Below are 20,701 nucleotides of genomic sequence, written 5' to 3' on the forward strand. Positions count from 1 at the left end.
AATGTTTGAAAAATCTCAACAAAGCGTCGTCTTGTTGATTTTCATCGGTTCAATTGAATTCTATACTATTCCTTTTTTTTCCATCAACTTTCGGTTTGATATAATTTCTTGTCTTTTCAAAAATTCATCGCGGGGACTTGGAACCATTTTGAAAAAACATTTTGCAATATTTACAAAATGATATCGAACTTTTTTTTTAAATCTTCACAAAAATATTTCGAAATTAATAATTAAAATTGCAAAATGACCAGCAAATGCCTAAGGCATTCATAATAATGCGATTGTAAATATTAGTGCAGGGTGTAACTGTATCAGAGGTCTGTGGGAGCACTGAAAATATCTGGCATACACGTTTACGCTCTAAGTAATACTTTATTTAAAAGAATTATTTTGCATATCATCTTTGAAAGTTAGTATTTAACGTACCAACGCTTATTTAATTCTGACTATACGTTGTGGTCTTTGACGCGGTTCACAACGATCAATCCAATATAATTTGATAGAAAAAAAAATGAACAATTATTATGCAGCTTAGCTTCACGCATATCAACAATAATGCTAATAATTATAATGATAGTAATAATAAGTTGTGTAATCAATATGAATTTCCACCCCATGATATTTTATCCCTCCCTTTTATTTCCTTGTCAAAATTTCATACCATTCAATTGTTTACACGTCACAACCGGATTTTCTTAAACAATTTTTTGCATCACAAAAGTGGACGAGTAACTCGTCCTGCCTACACACGTACCTATAGAGAATTAAAGTAAAATATCGTTTTTCCAATAGAAAGCAACAACGAACATATATTACACATATTATTATACACATGAGACCTAGGGATTGATTGATTTCTTTATCAATTAATAAAAAGTCCCAATTCTTTCAATTAAGAATCGAAAAATCATTCTAGTTTCTCGATTAATTCAATCGATAGTTTTTATAAAAACCATTTTACTCGATGGATTGATTTAGTCAAATGTTCGAATTAGGTGAAATTTCGTTAATCAAACAACCGATCGATCAATCAATCGGAAATTTTTCCAAATACTGATTAGCCGAAAATCGGTAATCCATTTTTCGTTTGATCGATTGATCGTGGCATCCAGGTATCCATCAAATGCATACAACGTATACGTATATTATACTTCTATAATCGCACGTCTGTAGGATGCAGGAGCTCTGATCAAGGCAATTTTGTGTTACAATTTTTTTTTTCTTCTCACTTAAAAATATAATGGAAATCACACCAAAATTGAAACTAGGTATGCTTAGTATACTATTAGTACATTACTATAAATATAACAACGAGAAATATCGATCTACAACTATTATTATACGACGGAATACCTTAATAAGTAATTATAATAAATCAGAAGAAAGAAGAAAAAAAAAAAAGAACTAAACAAAGCACACGTATAACGTCAGTTAATACTTTAGCCTCCAAGTATAATTATTCAATATAATTCGAATTATCGAAACAAACTAATTGCATGTGTGACAATAACTACATGTATACTATGTATACAGTATATGACTATTTTCAATCTAACTAACTATTAGCGAACGTGTTAAGCCGTACATTTCATGTAGAATTTTATTATAAATACGCTATTATATAGGTATACAGATCGTCCCCGTGCCTAACAAAATCAACGGTAATAAGAATAGTAGTTAAATCTGTAAAAAGAGGAAAATCAAAACAAACTATCGAATGTGGAAGAAATAAAATCACCGCAGGATTTCCACCCTTTTCTAATTATATGATAGCATAGATGAAGAAACCCTTCTTTTCCACGTTAAAAAGAAGAAAAGGTCGTTTTTTTTTTTTTATTATTATTTTTTTTTTATTTTTATTTATTCAATTTTCATACCGACAACAGAAAAGAAAATCTACTAATCATCACGATAAATCGGTCAACGACAGGAAAAGAAAATCTGCACTGCCTAAATTAACTATCCAACGATTTTCACAATCGGAATATGAATAATACTGAAACGCGTAGGTGGATTATAACAAATTAGATAAAAAAAAGTGCAGAATTGGTGGGTTATAACGGATAACCGGTTTAATTATTCTAAAGCGAGTTAGCTTCAAAAATTACAGTCACAAACGGCGCGGAATTACATTTTCCCTTTTGTTTCTGTTATGCCCTTCAAGTGTCATTATTTCTTTATTTTTTATTTCATTTTATTTTTTTTTATTTTTTTTATTTTTCATTTTTTCAATGCGTTTTTTAAAACTCCGACGCCCACTTACACAAGCGTGCACTTGATCGTTGAAAAAATGGCGATTGATATGTAATTTCATATATATACAGAGATTATAATCAATTTATATAGTGAAAGTTTTTCCTGCACATATTACGTTAGGACAGAACGACCTAAAAAATGTTGTTAAATATATAGTGAGTGAACGTAACCGGAATTATTTGAAAATGTGAACATTGATTATGATCATGTAAAGACTTGTTATTTTTGATCGAATGTTTTTTTTTTTTTTTTTAATACAGTTTATTCTAATCTTAATTAATTCGCTTTTTACGTTGTTTTTTTTTTTCTTGCATCAGTATTATATTCAAGTTCTCGACGAGCGATTATTATTATTATTATTATTATTATTATTAGTATACGTAATCTGATGAAACGTGTTCAAAGTTAAATATTAACCAGTTATTTATCAACATATACAGAGCGTAAAATTGTATATTAATAATTTTTAATACGTAGAGCTAAGGAACACCGCGGATTATAAATTTACGGCTGAAGCAGCCTCGAACGATTTCACGTGTCGTGTATTTGTTATTATATTTATTATAATACATATAGCACGTGCATGTGTTTGTATAATAGTTGTAAATATATTTGTGTATATTTGTATACGTTATAAAATCGATACCGCACTAGTGCGGTCTATGGTAATTATTTTTCAGAGAGATGAAAAAGAGAAAAATAAGAAAGAAAAATACACAAATCTAAAATCGCCATAATGAAAATCTCATCATTTCAAAATCTATTCTCTAACTACGATGTAAACCTCTCTACAATGTCTCTCAAACTACGACTTGCAACAATTGTATACTCGAAAACTGAGGCAGTTTTTATTCTTTTTATTTAAGCACGTGTAATGTGAACCTATTACCGTATTGTTCCTAGTATAAGACTACCACAAATTTTTAGACAATATTTCAGAATGTTTTTCTCAGTTACCTGCACGTAAGACGAGGACAATTTTGGCGGGTTCTGCCAACGACAAAAAACCTCGGCTTATATTCGGAACAATATACGATATATACGCGATACATCGTGAAAGTAGTTCTAACGTATAGCGAAATATTTAATTTTCCGATTACAGAAACCTCCACTGGTTATTTTTGATTATGTTTCATTGTTATTATACACGTTATTACGATTATTATTTTTTGTAAGTTGTTTTTTCTATCACACGTAACAAAGTACAATGAGAGTAGGGATTACTTAACGATATTCTGAGGAGAAAAGAGAATAAGCTGCGTACGACTCTTAAACGATAAATCTATTTCGTATACATGAACCTGCGTGAATTGAAAGGGGACAAAGAAAAGTCTAGTACAAAGTTACATCCTTACGCGGATGTATCCACACTTAGGTTCGGTCTGAATCCAAGTAATTTATCTTGATCGATTTTTAATAAAGTGATCTGAATAAGTGTCACGATAATTTTTTTTGCACCGTTGCTGTTCCATTTTCGCTTCTTATTTTTATTTTCATATGTTATTATTAATATAATTATTATTTTGTTTTTTCTAAACGCTTTGAGCTTACGAAACTATGTAAAATCGTAGTTAATCATACATCGACGAAATGGACGAAAATCGATAACCATGCTAACTATACAGAAAATATTTCGAACACGATTACATATTTTTTATTCTTTGCTTTTCCGTGTTTTGTTCGTCAAGTTTCAGATATTTTTTTTTTTTAATTTTTTTTTTTATTCAAACGAATTATTCCAACTTCCTAATAGACTCGAGTGTTTTTACTCCTTCGTTGATCAATTTGTTATGTGCAAACGGACTAAAGAGAGATTAAAAGAGACAGGTAACAATAAAGAGATGGCGTGAAAGAATTTGATTTTGTAACACATGAGGTGTAAACATTCGAATTTCTATACTAACTGGTTGTTTTTGCTTTTTTGTATCTCGATCTCACATATTAAAACTGGTAAATTGTTTGAACTGAATTTTCAGTTGTTTCTTCAATTTACGTATAAAAAAAAAAAAAATTGGCGAACTGAGCATAAAAATCATCTTAGCAGGCTGTCTAATTCGATCTTCGTATGGACTGATGTTATTAAAGTGACGGTAACAAATTGATTAAAAAAAAAAAAAAAAATCGCAATCATTTCACTGCGGAAATGAATTTCAAGCCTAAAGGTAAATGCGAAAACTGTTAAACTGATTGATTATGCGAGTAAATATTACTATTCGAATTCGAAATAGCCATTTGTCGTTATCAAACGTGCGTAATTATTAACACACAGCCGGACCAACGTGTATTTTCAGTCTCAATTTATCCCCGAATTTGTTCAATCTACGTAAGGAAACACAAATAACGAGGAAAAAAAATTGCAGTTATCAGCTTCAAAATGTTCGGTAATTTCACCGATATGTGGAAAATTCACAGGTAAACCTTGGGAGTACCTTGGGGATAATTAATAATTCGTTGAAAAACATTCGACGTTACAATCAAGAGGTCCTTATACCAATCGATGAACAAACCGTAAATTTTACTACCTCAAGCAATGTGCTATCGATGGGGAAAAAAGGGAAAAAATATAGATCGATCAAATCGGTGGTAAAGTTCGTTGAAACTCTGGTCTAATTATTTTTCTTGTCACCAGTAGTGTTTTTTTCCTGGCTCGAGCTGCCAGTGTCAGGATCGACTTTGTATCTCTTCAAAATTTTCTTGCCTTCCATGCTCGAGTCATTCGAATTTTTATCCGACATCTTGAGGTCGAAGACACTCGCTTTCCTCTGCATAAGCGTGGACATTTGCTTAAGGGGTAACGGCTCGGGAGGTTTTGCTTGCTTGGGAGGATCTTTTTCGGCGACTGAATCCAACCAGTTTTTGCTGCAGAATTTTGACTCGGTGACACTGTATTTTCTCTGGGAAACGACGCCCTCAGGTTTTCTATTACGGAACGAAGATGCCTCTGGACGTTCGGCTGCAGCCTCTTCCGAGGCAGATTGCAGCCTTTCGACGGCGTTAAGAACGCTTTTTCTCGTCATAACGAAGGAGGATTCCTTCAAATCCTTTCCGGATCCCACCGAATCATTTGACTTTGATGTATCGCTGGCTTGCTCCAGCTTTCCAATGCTCTTCGACGAGTAGTCGTCACTCCTGCTTCCAGTCGGCGAGTCCTTTTCTTCGGCTATCCGTGGCAGCTGTGTGCTATTCTGTATTCCAACGTTCGCTATGTTTATCGACATACTATGGGTCAGCTTGGGATATTCCGTGGTGGTTTTTTGGTCGACCAATTTTTTCTCCGCCTTCGAATCGATGCTCTCTTTTGAATGGGCGATACTCGCCTCATTTGCGGTGTCAGTCATGGATGTCTGGGCAATCGTCACTCGCGGTATCACTTTCAGCACAGTATTTGCCAATGGTGATATAGACGTTTTACTTTCTGCCGAACGGGGATGCAAGCGATCCGGACTCAGCGCCCGTCTTAACAGCGGCGATCCAGGCTCCGCCGATTTCGGACGGCTAAAACCTTTCTTCTGACCACTTGGCGTCGACAGAGAAACCCCTAAATATATGTACCGCTTAGATTAATTGGATACACTTGGGTTCAAAACAATATTGATGAAATACTACCGTTGCAAGTGTTCCAATAAGGTTTAAGAAATTCATCTGAGGTTAATTTGAATTTATTTCAATCAGTGCTTTTTGCATACAGAGAAAAACTTTGAAGCGATGGATTGCACCGAAGTAAAGTGTTAAACTAATGCGACCTCGCTGAACTTATCAATCTTTCGAGTCATAGCGATAAGTATTCTTACCACCTATTTTATATACAGTTTTTGTATATTTAGAGAACTATTCGACATATTTCTTTACGGTTTTTTTGTTGCTATTTCTGATAGTATACTAAGAGTAATTATTGCAACATGATGTAAATTATTATTGTTAGAAACAACCTGATTAAAAAAAGTTGTGAAAATTGAACGAATAGTTAATTTCCCCAAAAGGTACCCCTTTACACATATACATGTTTTACAAAAATTACATGTTTTTGGGGTCGCTGATTATGAATCTGAAAACAGATTTAAAAAATTCAAGATGGTGAATCCAATATGGCGGACGAAAATTTCAAATTCGATCGAATCCAGAGAAGAAATTCTGTCCAGAGGTTTTTGGGGTTGCTGACGATGAATCTGAAATCAGATTTTGAAAATTCAGCATGGCGAATCCAGTCAGCGACCCCGAAATTCCCTGCACAGAGTTTTTTTGGCGTATTCGATCAAATTGGAAATTTGCGTCCGCCATATTGGATCCGCCATTTTGAATTTTTGAAATCTGATTTCAGATTCATCATCAGCAAGCCTAAAAACCATCGAATACTATCTTGTTATAAAAGATGACTCAGCACCGTAATGTGTGACTCAAACGGTCAATTACCGATCTTCTTGGATATTGGCATTTGTAGTTGTGAAATATTGTCTGTGTTAAGAGAGCATTATTTTAATTGCATTTAATTCGACACATTTAATTCTTGGTTTCATAGCTCTTTGTCATTTCTAAACTAGGGTGAACTTGTTAGTAGTCGGCCACTTGTTTCATCTTCTTCTTTTTTAGGTGTAGACTTTGGTAACAATAAAACTTCCCATTTAGCAATCACTGAGTGGCCGACCTCTAACACATTCACCATATTGGGATACTTCCCCTAATTATTTCCTAGAAGTAAAGGCAATCAGTTCCACCATAAATATGCGTAAGTACAATAAGGAAATATTTCTTACCTGGACTGTAAGATTGTGTTGTATTAGAACTTCCCGGCTGATGCCCAGTGGGAAAAGCCAGAGGACTCGGGCTCCTCGTTGGGCTGGCAGGGATGGGCGATGGACTGGGAGTCCTGGCCAAAGGCGAAAGGGGTATGTGACCGACAGATTTCCTCCTGTTTGGGGAATGAATATTTTTCGCAGCAGTGTGGAGCTTGTGCTTCAGTCCATGCAGCGTACTTGGCCTCTGATAATGAGACTGATTAGCGATACTCGATATGTTCCCTATAGGAGGATTTGTACTGGACGACGAAGAACTGGGACTTGAGCATGGGCTCGAGGTGGTCGTCGAGTGGTAGGATTCCGAACTGGATCGATTTATTGGAGGTGACGGGCTGCAGACTGACTTGGTACAGGCGTTGAAAAACGGTGCCGATTCCTGAGGCGGTAAAGAGCGAGTAAATGACTGGAACGAACGACTCGGAGTAACCATTGACGGAGAACAGATTCCCGCAGCCATCTGTAAGTTTTTCATTTGACTAAATCGTTATTATTATCGTTTTACTCGGTTTAGACGTACAAGCTTACAAATAAATCTGCGTGTTTATAGGTTTGCAATAAGAAAATGTAGGCAAGCCTTGAACATTGATTTTGTTTTATCGATACTGTCTAACTGAAAAAATTGAATGTTCTTTTGTACAATATAATGTATTCATCACGGCGCTGCCACATCAAAACAATAATCAAATTCTCTACTTGTCACCATTTCAGATTAGCTTTAAAAATTTGTACATCGGTTAATATTTGCAATAGAAGTCTACTTAATGTTTGTTTTTTACATCGATTTTTCTTTAAACAATTACCGTTATTTTCAGAAAGAAGAATTGACAGTGAATCGAGTAACGTATTTGTTAATCCCTGAATTTACAAAGAAGTAAGTGTTGAAAAACTTGAGTATACTTATGTCCCAAAAGTATCAATCGAATTCTGGAAAGTTTGAAATAAGTCTGGGGTGTTGCAGAAATTGATTGTATGGTGTTTTGATATTTGATGATAAACTTAGTATGGACGAATATATCGTGTTTGATTGATGATTCAACAGTACAAAATGTGAAATCAAGACATATGATTAGAGTATGATTATCGTATTTATGAGTTAATAAATAAATAAATTTTCATGAAAATCATACCATAAGTGGAGGTTTGCTGTCACTGGGAAGGATTGGTGCCGACAAAGGACAACTGATACTTAACGGCTGTAACGATAAGAAAAAAATATAAATGAACAAATAAAATACAGAACTTAGTGGCAGTGATAAATTATTATTTCTGTTTTTTGTAAACACGTAACAGTAGCGAAAATGTTCGGTCTTGTTCAACTATTCCTTTGTGATTTGATCTGTTTGTTTATTGACTTTTGATTTGTTTATTTGCGTTAGCATAGATTGCAAACCATTCGCCGTACCTGCTGCATCTCGACACTGGCTCGTTTAGAACTGATTCTTCTGAACAGCGATGTCTTTCGTTTTTTGTCCGAATGATCGCGCTTCTGCTTTCTCTGTCTGTGAAGCGATTTTTTCGCCATTTTACTCTGCCCCAACTCACGCTTTCTACCCCCGCTTTTAATGCTCGTATTTTCCAGTGGCGTACTTCGCAAAGTTACATGATCTCCTCCGCTCAGCATTAGCTGCAAAACTTGCGTGTGATAAAGCCCCTGAATTGCTTCACCGTTTATGTGAGTTATCAAGTCTCCGGGTCTAAGTCCCGCCTCAAATGCTGGACTAGATTGATTGACCGCCTGTAAGAAACACAACATTATTGCTTTACGATACACCGATTACCTGATAAGGATATTTAAGGAGCAGTAAACACCCTATGTTTGTCTTTGAAAAGGGCTATTTCAGACAATTCTTGGGTTTTAAGGTCAATTATCATGTAATATTTGTAAATTTCGTACAGAAAAATAATCAAATTTTGGAAAATTTCGCAATTTACTTACCATGACCAAATGATGCATGGTATAGAAATCGCTGTCACCATAATAAACACGTATGGTGTGAACGGTGAATCCGAAGCCGCAGGGACCCCGCCTAATGATGGTTGGTGGTTTGAGACTGGTTACCAGAGGGCTGAGTTCTCTACATGGCGAAGTATCCCGAGAGGAGGCGGTGGAAGAGCCGCCAGGTGATTCGATTGGCTGCGTCAATGGTAAGTCATCTGAAAAGGCAAAGATATTTATTAACTTTTAATTGAGAAACAAGTACTTTGCTACCTGTTAAAGTTTCTCATCTACTTTCAGAGACAGAATATACTTCAAGGTAAAGATGACGCTTACTCGTCGGTATGACCAGAGACAGCCCGCTGGTTGATGCAGATTTTATCACCGATCTGGATCTGTGTTTTGTCAAGGGTAGCAAAGACATTGCGAACGTTTCGAACGAATCTGTGCTGGAATTGTGCTTGTCATCCGCAGCATCCCTGTTAGCAGCCGCTAGATCCAATCTATAATAAAAATGGAGACTTAGGTTGAAGGTGAACGATTTTCTGGGCTTAACTTTGCTATCGTCAAGTCTTGACAGAATAATATGACATAGTCTGAATAAAAAAAGAGTTTCTCTACTGACAGAAACGATTTTTTAGACCCAAACAATTGAATATTGCAGAGAATAGATTCAGACAGTGTCATTACTCTAATTCTCAATGATTGCTCGCTTCGCCAGCGTTATAATTTAAATATGAAATAAATCATAACTTATTTCCTTTCTTTCACAGGCTTTGTTTTTAATTTGCGAATATGTTGAAATGCGAAGTTTTTTAGCCAGACATTGAGGTGCAAACAGGGTAAAATTGAAAATAGATTCAGACTGCGTTTTCACGAAAAATATACGCGTCGTTTAAATGAATATTTAAAAACAAAAACACGATGCCAATTAGGCTAAATAACTCACATGTGTTCGTCGTCAATGGATATACTGAACCTGGGCAGCTTGTCGCGTGTATGCGAATGGCGTTTCCTTTGAATCTGCGGGCTGACGTCATCAGATTCGGTTTGAGAAGAATCCGGAGTACTCAAACTGACGGAGAGTGCATCACCGCTGCTATTTTTTGTAGCACTCGTTGATTGCGCATCTCTACTGAAGGTCGCAGATATCGTAGAACCAGTACTATTTGGATCACACTTGTCTGCAGTTTTATCTGGAGATTCATGAAACGAGTTATTCTTAGTCTGCGACTGATTCTTATCAAGCAGCAAATTCTTTTGCAATGACTTCTGTGCTACAGAAGCAACGTTTTGCACAAAGCCAGGAGATAATTGAGCGTCCGAGGTTTCGGACTCGCAGCGGAATAATTGCTTTCGAGAAAAGTCCAATTCTGGCTCAGACATGTTAAACAACTGCGGCCTTGTCTGAGATATTTTGCGCGATTGCGGTGAGTATGATGAAAACGAGCCAAAGAGAGGAGAGTCATCGGTGTCGTCCGTATCATCACCCAAATCGTGATTGTAGCGGTCCATACGAGCTGAAAAGAAAAGCGAACAAGTTATTTCGAAGACCTTGAGCATCGTTGGTTCCAAGCCGCGTCAACTTACAGTCGAAGTAACTTGTGTCCTCATCGTTTGTCAACTGCGGAACGAATTCAGCCTTGTGTCTCAAAAGACTGTTCCAATCGACGCCAAAGAAATAAGGATGTTCCTTAACTTCGTGAGATCCCGCTGTTCCCAGGCGATCCCTAGGGCTTTGTTGCAAGAGTGCAGTTATTATATCCTTTGCTTCCGGTTGTACTGGCCAGTCATCATTATCAGGCCACTCGATGTCGTCTGAAAGGGCAGAGATGTGATTAACCCTTCAAGTCAAAGTGGTATGTATTCTTTCCACCTATTTTATGTCCATTTTTTGCATATTTAGAGAACTTTTCAACATATTTCTTGACGGTTTTATGCTGTTTCTGATAGTATAATAATAGGTTTGCGATATTCGAGAGTAACTATTGCAATATTGTAGGATTGTAATGAAAATTGTAGGAATAATTCATTTCCGAGAAAGTTATCCTTTTACACATTATACATTTTTTAAATAAATTATAAGTTTTTGGGGTCGCTGATTACGGATCTGAAATTGGATTTCGAAAATTCAAGATGGCCGATCCAATATGGCGAACGAAAATTTCAAATTCGATCGAATCCGGACAAAAAAAACTCTATCCAGAGATTTTTGGGATGGTTCATTTCGAATCTGAAATCAGATTTTGAAAATTCAGTAAAGCAAATCCAATCAGCAAGTCCAAAAACCCCTGCATACAGTTTTTTTTAACCATATTCGATCAAATTTGAAACTTTCATCCACCATATTGGATCCGCCATCTTGAATTGTTGAAATCTGAGTTCAGATTCGTAATCGGTGACCCCTAAAACTACAGAATACTAACTTTATATATATAATTCTTTGTTGAGTCTGTAGTGATCGTGTAACTTCTGTGTAATATATTTGTATTGTCGAAATGATAGTTCATAGCTATGATAAGATCTTATAGGTGGTGATTGTTAACTTATTTTGCCTATTGCCAACACATGATCGCGCACCTACAGGACACGGCAAGACAACGTCTGCCAGGCCAGCTCGTCTTGTTATAAACGTTGACTCAGAACAATAATGGGTGACGCAAAGGATGAAGAGATTGAAAAATGGTAAAAGAGTATGTATGTATGAGAAATGGTACTTTACCATTGACCGTGTGGGCAAATAATTCTTCGGGTGTTTCTCCGAAAAATGGAACACAGCCGATCAAGAACTCATACAGTATTATACCCATTGACCACCAGTCAACAGGCTTTCCGTAACCTTGGCGAAGGATCACTTCGGGCGCTATGTATTCGGGGGTTCCGAATACCTGTTTATCGGAGAATTGCCGAGTATCTCTGTCCACGTAACCTTCGTACAGATTTGTTGCCACTGGAATGAGGAAGAATGGAACATAAGTAAACAATTGAATGAGAGGGTGTACCTGAAATTCAATTGCGCCAGGGTAAAATTAGATGAATTAATGTGAAAACTGCAGTAACTATTGCATTCTTGAAGATGTCTTAGGTTTTTGTAATGAAAGGTGACCTTTAAAATTAAATCAGTAGATACAAGCACAGTCTTATTAACGTATTTAGGTTCACAGTAGGCACGTAATACTCACGGGACATGAGACCCATCTTGCTGAGGCCAAAATCTGTCAATTTTATGTGACCCAGAGCGGTGATGAGTAAGCTGAAAAGTAGAGTGGCAAATTATAAAAATAGTCGTTAACTTTGAGATAGATATTGAGCTAATTTCTTTCGGTTATTCAAGACTCAATGTTTTGTGTATTTCATTTACTTGTCAGGTTTTAAATCCCGATGAACGATACCGTAATTGTGCAAATATTCAACAGCTAAAACAGTTTCAGCAAAATAAAATCTAGCCATATCTGGTGGTAATGGTCCGATATTTTTCAAGAGATTCGCGCAGTCACCTCCCTCAACGTATTCCATTACGAGGCACAAGTGTTTCTGTAAATATAATAAAAGGATTGTTATTAAATTGAGTGAAGTTAAGACGTTGCTGTTCCAAATTAGTCTCATTTTTAATATGTTTTTTTTTTCTCTGCTCAAACGTTCGATCGGCATACCTTTGTTTCAAAACTACAATACATGGAAACGACGAAAGGATTGTCGGTGAAACTCATAATATCACGTTCGGCAAATACTTGTTCCACTTGATTCCTTAACATTAAATTGTTCTTGTTTATTTTTTTCATAGCAAAACGTTGCCTCGTTATTTTTTCCTTCACCAAATAGACAGCTCCGTAAGCTCCGTTGCTTATCAGCTTCAAAACTTCGTAATCGCTTTCGCATGGCACCCGCTGAGATCGAATTTCGTCTTCTTTACCTGGACTAGACGAAGCCAATAGTAAATTATTTTCGCTAGACGACGCTGAGTCTTCGAGTTTATTCAAATCTTCCTGTAACTCTGCGGAAGAAAATGTGCACCAAAATAAGACGTTTGACAGTGTTAATCTATATTCGGGAACAAACGAAAAAAAAGAGAAAAATTTTTACCTGAGATCGGGTCACGATTAAGTGACAATTTGTTAATTATGTACTGAGGAATATCAGCTTTGATTCCGATATTTATCCTAGCTTGCCCTTCCGCCTGCTCCAAAAGGTGATAAAATTCTTCTGGATCAAACTCGAGGCATTCTAAAAGTCGCGCCGGTCTTGAGATTACTAGTAACAATTTTTTAATTAGTCCTGTTAGTCTAGCTGCTGCTTCCAAAGATTTTTCTTTCGTCTGTAAATTAAAATTCACGGAATTAAATATAAAGTCACTTATCGTAAAACAAGAAAGATTCAAGTTTAAATATAGATCCAAGAATTAACCACTGATATTTGAAACGATTACCTCCATTAAGAGTATTTCCAAATTTTCACTCATCTCATAAAAGTATCTAGAAGTGATTAATTTTTCTTGAGATTTTTGTAGACAATCACGAGCCATTTCTATCACTTGATGATGGACGAATCTCAGTATAGGCAAAGAATCCGGTGCTATCTGCGTAACCAGTTCATATTCGTCTATTTCACGATTTTCGTTAATAAAATTAGTCAATCTTTCCTCCATTTGTTGCGTTGCCTGAAAGAGAAATTTCCCATTATTAACACCACTTGAAAAATCCTATCTCATAAAAATCCTCTCCGATCGTCACTATCATTTAAACTCTACTTACTTTGGGAAATCGCTCCTTGTATAACGTGTTCATCATCACTATTTCGCTATCCAAAACAGGAGATCGACTCGGGCTACTGTAAGATCGAAGAAAAAGTCAATAATGGTCAGATGTTACTGAAATTGAAACGTCATCGATTGGTCCTGCCATTTTCTCTGCCTAGAAATCGCCGTACCTCAAACTTCTGGACCTTGGACGATGCATCGGCGATCTGCGACCCTCTTCTTCCATGCTAAGAGCTATGGATCCTGGAATACTGGATATACTTGATCCAGGAAAGCCCGGGTGCGAGCCGCAAGGCGTACCTGGTTTTGAAAAGTGACAGGACAGCATGCGGAGTTCGTCTTTGGTCGGTATGTTGGGTAACTGGTGAAGGCGTTCCTGGCTCGAACATTGGGACTGAAAATGGGACATTGTTTGCGATAAATGACGAGTGTCGAACAGGATAATGAGGTAAAATTTTTGGTAACCTGAATTCTGAAGAGTATTTCAAAGGAGATTGATGTCTGATTAAGACTGGTAAGACAGCGAAGAGCATAGACTAGTACGTCCTAAAACATATCCGCAAGAATTCGAGAAGGGATCTTCCATTGTTAGGTGGAAATAGATTTCAAAATCCAAAGTTGAAAGTAAACTGTTTACGTATTAGTGTCAAAGAGACTCACAGATACATTACTGGAGCCTGGAGTCGTCCCATAGCCACTCGAAGGTAGACTTGCGACGGACCATCGCCTGCCATCGGCCACTGCTGTGCTGCTTGCGTTGATTCTGTGTGAATAAATTCACGAATGGTGATTAGTCTGTCTTAAACGCTTAGAGTTTTGGAACTTTACGATAGCAGTTCTACAGGTGTGTTTGTGAAAATTTTACTATTTTGTACATCTTATGTGTTAGACAAATAAATGAGACAAAAGAAAAGTGTTGCTTTCCCTGCCGAGTTAGATGCGCCATTGGATAAGTGAAAACGAACAAGCTAGCTACGAAGATCAGCTTGGCACACCAATTTCAGATAACGCAGAATTTCTAAAGGTGCAAAATTAGAGGACATTAAAAATGATAAAGTATGTACCTTTTAATTGGTGCAAAAGGAAAATGTGGACTGGATGACATCCTAGGACTCTCTAGGGGACTGCCTACAAATTGTACAAATAGTCTATCGTTAGGAACAGGCGTTAAGACAGCTTACTATACCATATTTTAAACTAGAATATTGCTTGGGGTTTTGAAAAACGAGACACACCCCTTCTTAACAGCCAACTTTCTCTAAATATGAAAAAAATAAAATAAAAACAATCGGCTGACTCCTTGCGCATACATTGTGCATCATAGAAATTTTCCATTCTTCTCTCATATGAAGATAAAATTCTTCAAATATACAAGATTTGTTAAATTTATAGGTTTCTGATGGTTCTTAACTAAATTTTATTCCACCCAAAGATTGCACCGAACTTACCGCAAATTGGAGACTGACAACGCGGCAGGGTTGGAGAAGTGGTGGCAATGAATGATTTTCGATGAGCCGCTTTTGCTGCTCGCCGTGGGATGTTAAAGTCACGCTGTAACATGGATGTCAGATTAGCCAAAGTTTCGTGATAGATGACATTTATTTATTTTCATTTCTACCAACCATATGAATGGAAAGGGACGGCGCTGACTTCCCTATCGCAGAATTTCGCATCCGTACCAAATTGGAAATCTCATCGGCAGCTGCAAATGTGTAAAGAAAAAAAAAAAATAATAATATTGAAGACCAGGTAAACAGAGGAATGTTGTTAGTTTATTGTTCAGCAAATGGAATATCAAGTTTACTCCGGTTTAGCCTCATTTGCTTTTTCTCTGATCATGATTATTTGATTACCTGAAATAAGCAATTCATATACTACAGACAGTGCCTATGACTTAAAATTTGGCATATAAGTTTGAAGGTGGTGAATAAGTTCTTTTGTGAAAACTATCCACTGTGAATCATCCCACCTTACGCCTTTCCTAGAATCCTGTGGTTAGGTAAATTCCAACGCATGGTACATGAAACTTTACACTGTTCTATGAGTGTGTAGAAATAAAAAAAAAAAAATACGAGACATTGGCTTGCTTTTACAGTGAAAGGGCAGAAAAGGTAGACCCTAACGCATACATGTAACTAAATAATTTTGTACCTGGTTTCACAGGGGCTTCTTTGCTTTCCATTTTGGGCAGAGTGAGATTCCTGTATCCTTCCATCTCGCTTTTAGCCTTAGACTCAGATGTTTCAGGTTGATCAAAGACTAAAATTCGAGCGGAATTACTCGCTGAACGAAAACGAGCTCTACTTGGCCTGTTTTTAGCCTGATCCATCGCTCAATCTTCTGCGTCGCACTTGTCGACGGGATTAAGAGGATGCTAAAACAGGGTACACCTAGCAATTTGAATACAAAAGATCAGGATAATTAAATGAATAGGAAATGATTTTGCTGCTTATACAGTTTCGTTTCTGGTTTCCTTATTAAATGATTAAGACGTGCTGCGGTGAATTTTAATTAAGAATTAATTAACTGGCATTGATGCAACGAGAAGAAGAAAAGAAACGGAACCTGATTGTTATAGAATCTGGCTCGAGTTTACCAACAATACTATTCAGGGTCGACTAAAAATAGAAGGTAGAAAGAACACAAGAATTGAAAAATAAATAATGAGTACGTGAGAGATAGAATATAAGATATTAATGTGCACGTTTATTATTACGTACGCGAGATTTGTATGAGTGTAAACTGTCGACTTTATTTAGCCAAATCATTTATACTGTGAGAATAAATGCGCGAGTTAGGTGGTACAAAAATGAAACAGGCAGGCAACGGAGAGAAAACAGCAACGTACAGCAACAGCAACAGCAACAGCAGCAGCAGCGCACCTTAACTCGTGCATCGAACTTAAAAAAAAAATATATATTTACAACGGTTGGGGGTTATTCGAGGGACCCGAGGTCCACGCTGTTGCGCTAATCATCATCATTGATCTGAATCGGTCTTATATTTATCCGGGCGTTTACACTGACATATCTCTTGCCTACTTAAGGAGAGATATGTGTATATGGTTTTTCTTCTTTTTTTTTTTTTTAATTACGAAACACGAACTCAACTGGCTGTCGCAGTCGTTCACGACCACCTCTGAGTCATGATGGAAACCACTAACCATCACATTTTAAACCAGACGACCAACTCGATGCTCGGCTGTCAAGGTATGGCGGGAATAATGCAGGGCACAAATTGTGCAGCGCAACAATGTATCCACTATGCCATAGGAATACCATAATGTTAAGAGATAGGGTGTGTTCCTCCGTTTGACGCATTTTCGTCAGGTTTTGCGCCGACCGTATGGAACCCATCTTCAAAATAAACGCTTAAATTAAAATGCGCGCGTAATGATCTCGAATACGATTGGTTGAAAATCCGAGATGGCCTTCATACGGATGGGGCACGTGATAATTCTTTGCGATGACTGCGCAGGAGCGCGACTTATCTTCTTACATCATGGGAAATACGTTTGTGGGAACGCAGACGCGTACAACAATTCGCAACAATCGATACCGGTGTGCATTCCTTTTGCATTTCTTGACCAGGATTTCACTCGATATCGCTAGGTATGCACAAGTTCTCAGTACCGTAAACGAAGAGATTAATATCCCGGACTTTCAAGATTCCACATGAGAAGGAATTAATGTTGAAGAAAATTAATTCATTGTATTTCTGCCAAAATCTATGACATACAACAATGTATTATGCAATTGAAATAAATCTCTACACGTCCCCCAAGGACGTAAAAACTTGATTGACATATGTTTGTAACCCATCTGCTGATCGATCTATTAAGATCAATATCAGCGTTGACTGAAGCAAAGGTATCAGGGAGCATCGAGTCACTTCCTGATTAATACCGTTTCAATACACAATTTGATTCGTTGACTGAACTGTACGCGACATTTCGCGGGTAATGCGCGGTCTGATAAGAGATAAATCGACAACCAATGTCGGTAACCGTCAATCACAGGTTCTGTATATAGCCGCAAATGATCACATGTCTTGTCGGTAAGGGTGTGCAACTGTTTTATTTCCAAACGAAGCAGCATGGCGAGGTTTATTTTAAAATCGTTTTTCATCATTATTTTATTCTCACGTTTGGCCTTTTTGAATACCATTAATTATATCACAGGTCATTATTAAGTTCTTAGTTATTGATAATCCGTTTCCCTAAAATAGCATCTGGTTGCAGAAACTGAATAACCGATATTAATTTATGTTTTGGAATAAGCATGTGGGAGGGTTGTTGAACATGTTATGTTTTTTTTTCTCAATAATATATATATATATATATATATATATATATATATATATATACACATAATATAGCAATAAGAGTATAAGAACAACTTATTTATTCTTTCATCGGAATTAAGATTAACGTCATTCACTATTGCATCATTACGTTGTTTGTAATACATCTTTTTTTCATGTTTTTCCGTTTCATGCAGCTAACGACTCTTGGCTTTGGCCTGATGAAGTAAACAATCAAATTGACCCACGTCCGTCTTGGACCGAGAAATCTCCGCCGTCCCATGACAAAGGCCTTAGCCTACGACAAGAAGGAGCTGATATTATTTATCAAGATAACCCATTGCTTGTAGCAACATTGAGCCCCAAGAGAAATTCTTCTGTCTGGCAAAGACTAACTCCACACGCTAGGAAGCCTACTGCTAATTTGACCAAGCCAACTGGCAATGGCAGTTTTGCCAATTCTAAGAATTTACAGTTCATCACTAATAAGAATCCTGTAAATATGGACCTTCACAAACGCCCGTTGAATGATGTCAAAGACTGGATATTCCCAGAGGAAATTTCTAAGCGAACTTCGGATTTAAGTAGGCTGTTTTGGAAATTTCTTACGTACTAGATTCTCTGTAGAAGTTAAGGCGCTTGTATTTGCACTTTCTGCTTGGACTCTAAGTTTGAGACTTCACTTCACTTTTACAAGTTGACCATGAATCAGGAACAAGCTAAATATTGCATTTAGAAAAGTAATTTTGCTGCTTATTACGTTACTAAACAATTAGAATCCTACAGCTTTGTGCTGTGACAGCATAATTGTTTCAAAGCAAAATATAGTAACTAATGAAGCAGCTGTACTCGAGCATTCGTAGAAAAAAACTGAACATTACACGAAGTACTTTATCACCTAAAAGTCAGATTCTAGCTTATCGACAATTGTATGATTCACAGAATGTGCAGAGTACAATAAAGCGATTGAACAACGGAACGTGTGGATTCTTCCACTAGTTGGTACCTGGTCTTCACCTGTATCGACGAAAAAAACTAATCGCCAAAACTGTAGGGGATTGCATAATCCTCTGATCATTGGAGGACTTACTGCCCGTCCAGGTGAATTTTCTCACATGGTAGCACTCGGCTGGCTATCCGAGAACAATGAAGCGACCTTTCTTTGCGGAGGCAGTCTGATATCCAATCAATGGGTAATCACAGCCGGTCACTGTACTCACGGATCTTCGTAAGCCCATTTTGTAATCTTTCACTGTCAGCAAATAGACTTTGACTTTACAGTCAATCCATGTTTTCAGTTCGTCCAACGACTCGATTTATGACTTTTTGCACTTCCAGAGGACCCCCCAAGATTGTACGCATCGGGGCTCATCATTTGGGCGATAAAACAACTGGGAAGATGATAGGGGTACGGGAGATTGTAAGACATCCATCTTACAAACCTCCCGCAGTATATGCTGACCTGGCGCTTCTGAAATTGAACAAAACCCTGACATTTGGGTCGGATATAAAGCCTGCGTGCTTGTACTCCGAGTTTGATACTACGCCGATCCAAGCATGGGCGAGTGGCTGGGGTGTCACAGGGATTGGTAAAGTCAGAGCAATTGTCTCTAAATGTCACTGAAAAGATCTAGAGAACCCGTTAGCATTTTTGAGGGTTTTATCTTATCGTCTAATTTCTGGTTTCAGGCAAAGAGCGTAGCGACGAGCTGCTGAAAGTTCGTCTGGACATTGTAGACAATGTGGATTGTGCTCTCCGATTGAATCGTTCAACCGCAATCCCGAGGGGGATTGTGCCAAGTATGTTGTGTGCTGGAGATATTAGTGGAGGCTGGCAAAGCGATACTTGCCAAGGAGATTCTGGGGGTCCTCTGCAAATATTGGATCCTAATCATAAATGTCTCTATCGAATAATTGGCATTACAAGTTTTGGGCGTTTATGTGCACTCAAAAATTCACCTGGCGTTTATACGAGGATTTCCCACTACCTGGACTGGATAGAGAAGATTGTTTGGCCTGATGAAAATCGGTAGAGGTAATTATAATGTCGATGAATAATTTGGAGACTGTTGATATCGTCAATGAACCGTTGAAAGCAATGAAAATAATTTTGGGAAATCTATTTAATATATTTTTGTTTCTCTTGCTGAAGAAAATTTAATGTCTTACTTTTTAGGAAATCCGTCAACATGAGTTGGTTGTTTTCGTTTCAATACCTGCAGCGGATCTTTACCAATCAAACAAAGGCAGAAGGCAATTGTATTTTTTGACGAGAAAACATTATGTTTACCATACAAATATCTGTATGAATATTGAGTTTTGAGATAAGTTAGATTAATTCTTGGAAGTTCTACTGCTTAACTATTTTTTAATTACTGTGTGCTAGATTGTTTCTCCACAATCAATTTGCAATACGGATAGATAGATAATTAAAATATTTCCGAACATCATTTCTTTCGAATAATGTAAAATAACAATGGAAAGAAGTTTCTTGAATGGAAAAAAATATATGAAGATTATTTCTTTAAAATTAAACTAATGTTTGATCATGTTTATCTTAAGTAGATGCTGAGCCAACATTGGATTAGTTTCCCTCTTGACGTCTTATCTGTATTGAACTTTGACCGTGAGTATCCTAGACTCCCAATAATTTCAAAG

General features: G+C 37.0%; 2 protein-coding genes across 12 annotated transcripts; one reads left to right on the forward strand and one right to left on the reverse strand.

The window, feature by feature from the left end:
• Window positions 1-352: 352 nt before the first annotated feature.
• On the reverse strand, window positions 353-16,910 carry dop (microtubule-associated serine/threonine (MAST) protein kinase dop). Of its 9 annotated transcripts, none has more exons than XM_046626927.2 (22): window positions 16,666-16,910; window positions 15,893-16,115; window positions 15,364-15,443; window positions 15,190-15,292; window positions 14,806-14,869; window positions 14,402-14,504; window positions 13,912-14,135; window positions 13,737-13,812; window positions 13,412-13,642; window positions 13,069-13,300; window positions 12,639-12,979; window positions 12,347-12,519; window positions 12,168-12,238; window positions 11,708-11,935; window positions 10,576-10,803; window positions 9,935-10,505; window positions 9,322-9,488; window positions 8,986-9,203; window positions 8,452-8,784; window positions 8,177-8,242; window positions 7,008-7,506; window positions 353-5,794 (listed from the first exon to the last, which is right to left on the reverse strand). In XM_046626927.2, the coding sequence occupies exons 2-22, from the start codon at window positions 16,068-16,070 to the stop codon at window positions 4,863-4,865; spliced, it is 5,118 nt and encodes a 1,705-aa protein (XP_046482883.1). In that variant the 5' UTR covers window positions 16,071-16,115; window positions 16,666-16,910; the 3' UTR covers window positions 353-4,862. The 9 variants fall into 9 exon arrangements, with proteins under 9 accessions (XP_046482883.1, XP_046482882.1, XP_046482879.1 ...); XM_046626926.2 differs by having other exon boundaries at window positions 15,893-16,131; XM_046626923.2 differs by having other exon boundaries at window positions 16,590-16,910.
• LOC124219421 (serine protease snake-like) lies at window positions 16,839-20,539 on the forward strand. Of its 3 annotated transcripts, none has more exons than XM_046626948.2 (6): window positions 16,839-16,950; window positions 18,241-18,627; window positions 18,986-19,271; window positions 19,382-19,632; window positions 19,733-20,078; window positions 20,220-20,539. In XM_046626948.2, the coding sequence occupies exons 1-5, from the start codon at window positions 16,887-16,889 to the stop codon at window positions 20,074-20,076; spliced, it is 1,332 nt and encodes a 443-aa protein (XP_046482904.1). In that variant the 5' UTR covers window positions 16,839-16,886; the 3' UTR covers window positions 20,077-20,078; window positions 20,220-20,539. The 3 variants fall into 3 exon arrangements, with proteins under 3 accessions (XP_046482904.1, XP_046482905.1, XP_046482903.1); XM_046626949.2 differs by lacking the exon at window positions 16,839-16,950 and adding an exon at window positions 17,748-17,797; XM_046626947.2 differs by lacking the exon at window positions 16,839-16,950 and adding an exon at window positions 17,808-17,921.
• The last annotated feature ends 162 nt before the right edge of the window (window positions 20,540-20,701 follow it).

The sequence above is a fragment of the Neodiprion pinetum genome, chromosome 5 (assembly GCF_021155775.2).
Source record: "Neodiprion pinetum isolate iyNeoPine1 chromosome 5, iyNeoPine1.2, whole genome shotgun sequence".
Classification (NCBI taxonomy): Eukaryota; Metazoa; Arthropoda; class Insecta; order Hymenoptera; family Diprionidae; genus Neodiprion; species Neodiprion pinetum.